General features: G+C 38.9%; 2 protein-coding genes and 1 pseudogene across 5 annotated transcripts; 1 reads left to right on the top strand and 2 right to left on the bottom strand.

Moving 5' to 3' along the window:
- Positions 1 to 322: 322 nt before the first annotated feature.
- LOC104601758 (protein RALF-like 34) lies at positions 323 to 700 on the bottom strand. Its single transcript, XM_010265213.2, has one exon. It carries the CDS (start codon positions 698 to 700, stop codon positions 323 to 325), a length of 378 nt encoding a protein of 125 aa, XP_010263515.1.
- A 2,527-nt stretch (positions 701 to 3,227) lies between these two features.
- Positions 3,228 to 6,648, bottom strand: LOC104601759 (uncharacterized). 4 transcript variants are annotated; one of them, XM_088893938.1, is made up of 3 exons: positions 6,295 to 6,647; positions 5,341 to 5,681; positions 3,228 to 3,249 (listed from the first exon to the last, which is right to left on the bottom strand). In XM_088893938.1, exons 1-2 carry the CDS (start codon positions 6,533 to 6,535, stop codon positions 5,365 to 5,367), a joined length of 558 nt encoding a protein of 185 aa, XP_088750064.1. In that variant the 5' UTR covers positions 6,536 to 6,647; the 3' UTR covers positions 3,228 to 3,249; positions 5,341 to 5,364. The 4 variants fall into 4 exon arrangements, with proteins under 4 accessions (XP_088750064.1, XP_010263517.1, XP_088750069.1 ...); XM_010265215.3 differs by lacking the exon at positions 3,228 to 3,249 and adding an exon at positions 3,316 to 4,541; XM_088893943.1 differs by lacking the exon at positions 3,228 to 3,249 and having other exon boundaries at positions 5,064 to 5,678; positions 6,295 to 6,648.
- Positions 6,649 to 7,729: 1,081 nt separating this feature from the next.
- LOC148803736 (fasciclin-like arabinogalactan protein 2 pseudogene) lies at positions 7,730 to 8,897 on the top strand (annotated as a pseudogene).
- The last annotated feature ends 914 nt before the right edge of the window (positions 8,898 to 9,811 follow it).

The following is a 9,811-nucleotide window of genomic DNA, read 5'->3' as shown; positions in this document are numbered from 1 at the left end:
AAATTTCACCCATTATGCAGTATGAATGAAAGAGGAGGATCCTCAATATATATTTCTATAAATACACTGCTGGCATACGTAAAGAGATGGAACTTGGAAGGCATTGAACATTGAACACAAAGAAAAAGGAAAAACAGTCTCCACTCTCCATCATACTCGCTCAAAAACTTCATAAGATCTCCAAGATTTTTAAGACCAGACCGAGAGGATAAACACAAGCTAACACTAAATCAAAAATACACAAGTAAAAGAAGACAAACCCAGCTGCTGCAGGCCTATATATGAGGAGGAGGAGGAGGAGGAAACCAAAGAGACCGCCAATCTATCTCCTGCAACGGGTGATCCTTGAACACCCTCTGGTGTAAGGATGAACAGGGCCTCTGGCCTTGTAGCAGTTGTGTGTGTAGTACGACCTTCCGGAGCGAGGTGGGCATGGGATCCTGTTGGCAGAGAGAGCACCGTACGAAATGTAGTAGTGAGTCGTCCTCCAGAACAGAGACCTCCGACCAATCCCACCGTCTACGTCTGCCTCCTCGCCAAACTCATCGTAGAACGGCATTGCCGACGGCCATTCGAGGGCCTCTGTCGTTAGCTGTAAACTCGTCTCCTCAGTCTGAGCTCCAACACCTTGGCCACAAGTGGTGTACACCAGATATAAACTTAGCAGTATCACAAACTTTGGTAAAGTTGAGGAAGCCATGGATGTCCTCCCCTCCCCAGCTTTCAGATCGAAAGCAGAAGATGGGATTGTGGGTTTTTTGGGGTGTTCACTGGCTTCCCTCAACTTTCTTTCCCCGTTTTGCAGAGATAAAGAGACACGCGTAATACAGAAGAAAGGACTAAGGAGGGGACAGAGACTCACATGCGCACATGTTAGGCAACAGCTGTGTCAGGGTCAGGGACTCAGGGGCAACAGCAACGAGAGGCTTCGAGTATCGCGTCGTAACATTTCACTTCACATAGAGACAAAATGAAGTCTTAATCATGGCCCTTGGTTCAATCTTTAGATTGTACGAGGTAGTTTTTCATATTCAGATCAAACGGTTTGTAAGAGACTGAAGAACCATCTGGTGTACTTTATCAGAGATTTTTACCCTTCAGAAACCCATTTATCTCTATTCTGCGCCTAGGGGTACATGTAAATTATCCTTCGCACCCGTGGAGACGAGGACAAGTGAAGTGGGACAACACCTTTTTTTGTCTTGGCGTAGAACTCGGTCCAGATTGGCAGTGGGCCAGTGGATCTGGCTGGCTCCGGAGTGGACTTCACTCTTCACACTTCACAGACCCCACCACCCTCGCCTCAAATGAAGGAAGCTTGCCATTGCCATTGAAGCTATGATGCTTCAGCAGTGTCAGTGTGGCCCATGGGTTTATTTGTTTTCACACTAGAAAGTAATCCGAGGAGGCAATTCCTTTTGGTCGACCACCGTAACGAGAAGTAACTGCTGACTATCACCGGGTAGCGTCTTGTTGGTAGCAGAAGCAGATCCGGACTGACTCAGACTTCTCTCTCAGAATAGCTGAATGGGGACTCTAAATTGGGCTTAAGTGCTCTTAACTAAATAAGTAAACCTGGGCCAAGTTTGATATAAAGTATTAGCCCATGAGCCCAAGAAGAGATCAGTGAAGCAAGGCCAAGCCCACCTCACCTCATTTAAATCAGTTAAGAAATCAAATTTTATGATGAAGCTTCTTCAAAGTGGCCCAGTCAGACGCAGCTTATAAAAGTTAAAGCCCTCCCAAACTCAAAACTCCACTTAGGCCAAGTAATGATAGAGCTCCTTTTAGACAAAAAAGTTTGCAGACACCCTCCCACTCTTTGACATAGGATGGACAAGAAAATATCGAGCAAATTAGTTTTGTGAATAAAGTATCAATATCCCAGGAGTATAGTAAAGATTATTTTAAAATATATTTTGGGTTATGCTCGAGAAATACATGAATATTGTGGATGGTTAGGATAGGAATGTAAATCCCACAGATATATCGATGACACTAAACCTAAGGCGTATCTATGGGATTTATATGAAATTCCTTAGTGTATAAAAGCTACATATTTTAATGGTTAAATGAAGTATGTATGGACAATTAGGCTCAGTTTGTAAAGAGTACAGATACAAAAATGTACACTGTAAATACATACAAAATACAAGATTTTGTACTCTATATATTTGTATTTGCATTCCTTCCAAACTGAGTCTTAGGCTATATTTGGAAACGATGCAAATAAGTGTGACTCTAAATATGTAATGTAAAACAGTTCATATAAATTACAAAATTGGGTTAGTTTTGCACAGACAGACTTTTAGTTATTTGTCAATGCATAAATATAATGTTACCAAACACAGGCAAAAATGAACCAGAGTACAAATTTACCCTGAACTGGGATTTACATTCTATTTGCATCGTTTCCAAACACAGCCTTAGAAAAAATTGAAGACTTTGGAAATTTGAGAAACGTTGAAAAATATTATCTCTCATAGAAAACCAATATAAATCTCGTTAATACTTCAAAAATTATAATTTTTAGAGATTTAATTGATGTGTTCTCTCTTTATTTTTTTAATTTGATGATTATACGCCAATAGGCCAATAAAAACCGATACTCCTCACTACAATACAATAAAAAATCTGATACCCAGTGGCATAGTTGGAATTGCATCCCTTGAAAATCTGATATTATAAATGCTATGTCCAGCCAATCATATAGATTGGAGAGAGAGAGAGAGAGAGGCTGGGCTCAGAAGGCACAACAGAACAATACTTGGCGTGGGCTCGAAAAGCAAGACCTATGTGAAAGGAGACTAGAGAATAGAATGGCCATACAAGTTCTTAAACATCTGTAACTCGTCCCAACTCGTAAGGCTCCATTTGGAAGGAGTACAAATACAAATATGTAGAGCAAAAATCCTATATTCTGTATTCTTTTGTATAAATTTGTACTGTACATATTTATATTTGTACTCCTTCCAAACTAAGCTTAAGTGATGTTATTTTGAAGGTTAAATAAGGTTATATTTGTGAACTCTTCTGACAGTTCAACTCAGAATCTTTGACCACCATGGAATGGGAGATCACGAAACTAAAGCCTGATCCAATAGAGCCACCACCAAGAAGTTATGAAATTAATGGCGAGTCTTAAAACTTCCGGGAGGAAGGGACTGGAATACTTACTGAAACACCAGAGAGGAAGTATCTCGGTTGACCTAGGTGAATCGCTTGCCATTTGGTTGGGCACAGTTGACCCTGCAACCAGTGGCATCAATCAGGTCGAACTCAGATGTGACTACAAGGTCATCATATTAGCAAGCTGAAGAACTCAAAATCCTATTCTATGTTAATAGGCTCTATAACCGTTCCTGGAGGTTAAGCTAATGTTTACTTGTAGGTTGTCTACATGACAGCTCTAAATGGACAAGTAGGTTCTTCTACCTTGGTCTCATGAGAAACTTTCTTATTGACTGCTGAACGATGTTGACAGGGACCATTAAAGATCTTAACAAGTCCTGCTACCCAGTCATAAACCTAGAGATGCAATTGTGAAGGTACATGGCAACAGATATGGTCTTAAACCATTTTTGCTTATGGCAGAATTCTATTAAGATTCAAGGTGCCATTTGGAAGAACATAACTGAATAGTTGTATACACGTAACACCCTTGAGTATATATTATTAAAATCTGTAGTCCATTATGATCATGACAAGGTCTGGATGGTAGGTTCCCACCAGGACTGTTTGGGTGAGCAACAAAACCGAAATGGAATTGGGTAATGTGAACTTTAGACAAGATTGCCAATGCTTGTTGGAAGAGCAGTCTGCAATATTTGGGAGCTACAAAAGCCTGTTTGTGTGATGTCCCACCCCATGGTGCAACCTCTAATGTTCAGCTGCAAAAGCCATTGAATCTTATTTCTGGGACATAAAAAATGGTCGATGTTCAGCAATTAAAATCACTTGGGGCAATTCCAATAAATGGTGGCCTAAAGAGCCATTGTGGACTTGTAATCTGAAGTTGTGATTTAAGCAAGAAGGGAGAAAAGTCCTACTTTGCAGAATATGGTGGGAAAAAAGGGAAATTAAGGATCTAAATTATGAGAGGAAGAGATTCAGGTCTGAAATAAAGAACGAGAAGAGAAATTACACTAGAGAGAGAGAAGAAGATAACACTAGGAAACTTATCCAAAATAAATTCCAACCACTTTAAAACTAAGCTAACCCATAAAGACAATAAGAATTCTAGCTTCTAAAATTGACACCCTATCAGTAAAATGACCATAACTCCCTCAAAATACGTCAGATTTACAAGAGCTTAGTTTTATCGGATAGGTAACTCAACTACCTATCCAGTGACACCAAAAACATGAAAACAGAACAAATTGATACTTTAAATTTACTAATTACTGACATTATTCCTAAGAAACTAGCAAACCATAAAATAAATCAGAAAAGACTCAGAAAAAATTACAAAATTGCAATTGGTTCAACAATACGAAGAATCTTGATTTCTCCTTCTATGGATCTTTTCCCTGCTTCCATGCCTGCATTATAAGGCCAATATATAGATCCTTGTTATTCTGAACAACCCAGCTCATTTTGATCCCCAAAAGAAAAATACAAATAATAACTGGCCCAGTTAAACTGTTACTATTGCAATATTGCATGAGATTTCAAGAATAAAAGCGAGTAACTTTGTCAAAATTTCATTCACAAAACTAAACCACTAGTACCCAGAGGAAGCAAAGCAGTAGATGAATTACAGATCGAACACCAATCTTCTTTCAGCAAGATTTACCAATTTGGTGATGGAAGGTGAATGAGTTCAATTTAGTTGAGACAACAAGGTAATAGGCACCTCTCTTTCCTTTCTGCCAATAATTTCATGTTGGCAAAGACTGAGCAACTATTACTGCTATGAGAACATGAATTAGCTCAAAGAGGATGTCATTCAACTTTAATTACATGTCTGTCAACCAAATAAGAAAATAGACAACAATGAAGTATCGAATCAATTCTCAGCCTCAGTTTCAAACTTTCAATGAGAAAAAAAGAGACAACATTGGTCAGAGTGATCAACTATGTACTTGTTAACAGAGGATGGTCTACATAGAAATAAAATTCAATTCAGATTACAAGGAGACAAAGTTGACAGTGTACAGTGTAGTAAGTAGTCTCCAAGGGATGAATATGGGTATAAAATGAGAAGGCCAGTCAATCCCGCCCAAAAAATAAGTATATTAGATTGACATCCTTACAGGATGACACCTCTAGTAAGTATAAGCGTATAAAATGTACTAACTGTTAAACAATCACCCAACTGAAAAATCAAGAAAACCTTACAGGCCAGAATGCACCATGGCAACCTTAGGACAGAAGCTTCTCGATGGCTTCCACGTAAGTCTCCTTGTACAGGGTACCAACAAAAGAGTATTGTTTTTCTCCATTCTTGAACAGCAAAACCACAGGAACCGCGTTGATGCCATGCTCGTCAGCAACTGGCATGTCACGATCTGTATCAAGTATATAGCATTTGATTCTTCCAGCATACTCTTCTGCAATCTCATCAACTACCCGTTGCACCATCCTGCAGGGACCACACCAACTGGCAAAGAATTCCACAAGGACAGGAATATCACTTTTCAGAACTAATTCATCCCAGGAGTTTTGAGTAACCACCGCTGCTGCAAATATACATCACAGAGTCTCAATGGGCCATCCAATGACATAACAAGTAAATCTAAAACCTCTACTTAGTCATGTTAGTTTGAAAAGCAGGGAAAATAACTAACTTCTTTTTTTTTTCCATTGGTAAAAAAAAAAAAAAAAAAAAAATCAACTTTGAATAAGCATCAATCATATACCTCCATTTCTTTCGTCTATCAAATTTTAAAGTAGCAGAAAGCAACAATATTAACTCTGGTTTCAACTTCGCCCCTTTCACCTAACAATTTATTTATACCCTTATTTTAATACATGGTGCAACTATAACTATAAGAGGAGAAAAAGGGAAGAAAGAAAACAAAGAATCTCAGAAGATGCACATTCCAGCCCATGGAATCTAAGAGATCATATCTATGAATAAGCATGTAAACAACACTAATCTCAAAACATTAAAGAAAATAACGAAACCCAAATTTAACAGCAAACAGCTCAAAATGCTGTAAGAAAAGGAAGCTCAAATCCCTTGTGAGTTCATTCCCATCTAGCATTCAATTGCACAAGAGAAAATAAAGTTGAACAGAAAAGGGAAAAAAGGTAAATGAAATAAAAAGATATCTGTTCATGGAAAGTTACTTCCGTAATTGCGAAGGCAGAACACCTTAAAGGACCGAGTTGGATTCTTCTTCAAAGATGAAAACCTGTATCGACCCAAAGAGACTCGATCCCCCGTCACTTTTCTAGATTGCGAGGGAAAGGTACCATAGTTTCGGAGTGGGGTTCCGTGCAATTGTTGACAAAACGACGAAGAGCGGACTTGATTCCTTATGAGGGGTGAACAAGATAGAGAGAGTGGCGCACTATTGCCGATCGCCATTAACGAGAACAAGGAAGGAGAAACGTGTGGATTTCAGTTTACTGACGACAAATACGCAGTTTTCTTGGAGGCTTGGAGCAGAGCAAAGAAAAAAAAAATGAGGCAGAGGCGTTTTTTGGGGGTCGTTAAAAAGGAAAGGAGAGAGAAGGTGCATTTTAATTACGAAAACGCCCTCTAAATATTGAACACCTGTCGCCTTAGTAGCTAAGCTAGTTATAAAGGACAAGTTGGGCATTTAATTGAAACTAAATGGACTCATTTTAAATGCTCTACGAGTCTACGGCGAGTTCGGATGGGGTCTCGATAGAGCGCGCCCCACAGCCCATCACTCTCGTGCATTGGGAGCATCTTCCGTGCAATCGTGGGAGATGATCCCAATTCACACGGGAGAGATGGGCAATCGAGCGTCTGTTGGGCGCGCTTAGTGGGGAGCCCATCCTGTCTCTTCTACGGCACATATAAGTGATTGTATAACTGTCTCACCGGATGGAGTTCACATCTGCCCCCCACCGAAGAGATCGGCTTCCATCATTGGCAAACCTACACCGTTTTAAGAGCCTTTCCAACCTTGCATTGGGAATATCTCTCTATAAAATAAAGTACATAATTGTGGTGGATTCGAAATGAATCGAGTTGAATATTTGGTTATTCAAGCTAGGCTCGATTCAAAGCTTGCAAGTTCGAACTCCACTCAGCTTGAGCTTGACTACAAGTTAAGTTTTTCTAAAAAATAAAAATTATACATATAAAATTATTTTTTATTTTACGTACAATAAAATAAGAACTATAAAAATTATTCATTATTATACATATAAAAATAAAAATATACATATAAAAAAGTGCTTTTATTTTACATACAAAAAAAAGACTTATAAAAACTATTTACTATTATACATAAAAAATAAAAACATTATATAAAAAATATTATATATAATAAAAATTATTTATTTTATGGGTAAAATACAAAAACCTCCCCTAAAGTTTCTGACAATCATAAAAATCTCCCCTTTAGTTTCACTTTAATAAAATCCTCTCCTGAATTTTAAAAAAAAATTCAACAAAAATTTCCCTTCTGTCACTAATCCAATGAAAAATGTTAAACCAATGCATCAATTTTTTCCAAATACCCATTTTACCTTAACAAAATCGACAACACACCCGAAACTGCTACCGTATTTTCGTTCTACTCAAATAATGCAGTTCTTCCTGATGGCCACCAGAACAACAACCCTCTCTCCTCCTACTCTTAGTCGGGGTCACCGATGCACACAATATCACACGCATCCTAGCAAAGTACCCTGGATTCTCCATCTTCAATCAATACTTAGCTGCCACTCAACTCGTCGTAGAGATCAACCAACGCAAGACCATTGCGGTCTGCGTAGTCTACAATGGTGGCATGTCACACCTCTTATCCAAACACCTCTCCATTTACACCATCAAATTATCAAAAGTGTCCTATCCTTTCATGTTCTCCTTGATTATTTTAGTAAACAGAAGTAGCATCAAATGACAAATGGAATGGTCTTGACTACCACCATGTTCCAAGCCATTGGCCATTGGCCACTGGCTCCGCCCCCAACGCTTCTAGCTTTGTCAACATCACCAATCTCAAAGGCAATAAGGTTGCTTTGGAGCCAAATCCAACCACGGCAAGGTCATGGCAGCCACTGAAGACGAAGCTCCCACTCCAGTCCCCAACCAGCTAAACCTCACATCTCTAATGTCAAAGCGAGGTTGTAAGGTTTTCACGAATACGCTAGTGGCTTCCGAAGCTGAGCAGACATTTGACAACAACATTGAAGGAGGGTTAACGGTGTTCTACCCCACTAACCAGGTGTTTAAGGACTTCATGCTCAAATACAAGAACCTAACAGGAGATGGGAAGAATTTGTTGTTGTTGTATCACAGAATTCCTGTTTACCATTCCATGGAAATGTTGAGGTCGAAGAATAGAGTTGTGAACACGATAGTAATAGGTGGTGCCAATAAGTATGATTCCACAATTCAGAACGACGCATGAATTGGTAAAATTGGAGAAGATCATGGCAGAAAGATAATGAGGACATTGCTAAACCAGCATCCTTTAGCGATTTACACGATTGACAAAGTGTTGTTACTCAAGGAGTTATTCAAGGCTTCGCCAATGCTAGTGCCAACGCTAGCTCCAACACCGACGCCTATGGTTGCTAAGTCTCCCAAGGCACCGAAGCATGTGTCACCATCGATACCAGAGTCCACGTCTCAGAATGGTGAACTGTTTGATCAAACCGTGGCTGACGACAACAGCGTTGTTAGATTTAACATTGAGAGATGGACAGTAGCGGTTTTGGATGTGTTGCTGCCAACTTGGCTAGGGTAAAATGGGTATTTGGAAAATTTAGGGGAGGACTTTGTTAAAGTGAAACTAAAGGGGAGGTTTCTATGATTGTCAGAAACTTCAGGGGAGGTTTTTGTATTTTACCCTTATTTTATATATATTTATATGTATATGTATGTATGCATAAATGCATGCATGCATGTATGTATGTATGTATGTATGTATGTATGTATGTATGTATGTATGTATGTATGTATGTATGTATGTATGTATGTATGTATGTATGTATGTATGTATGTATGTATGTATGTATGTATGTATGTATGTATGTATGTATGTGTGTGTGTGTGTGTACATAATAAAAAAAATATTTATTTATTATACTAGGCTCGCGATCCGAGCTTCACTGGGCTCGAGCTCGGCTCGATTAGCAAACGAGCCTATGTATCAGGCTCAAGCTCGTGAGAAGCTCAGCTCATGGCCACCCCTGCACATAAGTATAGAGATATTCTCAATGCAAGGCAGCAAAGGATGCTCAAACGGGCTTTGCCCTGACTAAAGTCGATACACAGTTGGGATGTGTTGTGGAACGATTTTGCGGGCACGTTCTGTGAGAGGTAGACGCGAATTCCACTGGATGTGGGCTCCATATTGATGTGTTTACTCATGATTGGTCACATAGTCAGTAACTCAGTATGCATATTTGTATTTGCACAAGATTCGAACTCGCATAATGGCATAAGTATAGTATACATGGGGTTTTTTAAGGTTACAAATAAGTCAGATCATATTTGATTCAAATTCTAATTTGATCCAGTAAGAGTCGGATTTGGATACACTCATTGATCCTAATAAAACAAATCAAATCAGAAAAATATTAACTAAATGGATCGAATTAGTATAATTCCCAATCAAACCTGTCACCACCTGATCAGATCTTCTATTTATGAAATATT

The sequence above is a fragment of the Nelumbo nucifera genome, chromosome 1 (genome assembly GCF_055504915.1).
Source record: "Nelumbo nucifera cultivar China Antique chromosome 1, China Antique-T2T, whole genome shotgun sequence".
In the NCBI taxonomy this organism is placed as follows: Eukaryota; Viridiplantae; Streptophyta; class Magnoliopsida; order Proteales; family Nelumbonaceae; genus Nelumbo; species Nelumbo nucifera.
The sequence above is the reverse complement of the archived record's forward strand: the minus strand, read 5'-3'. Positions and strand labels throughout refer to the sequence as shown.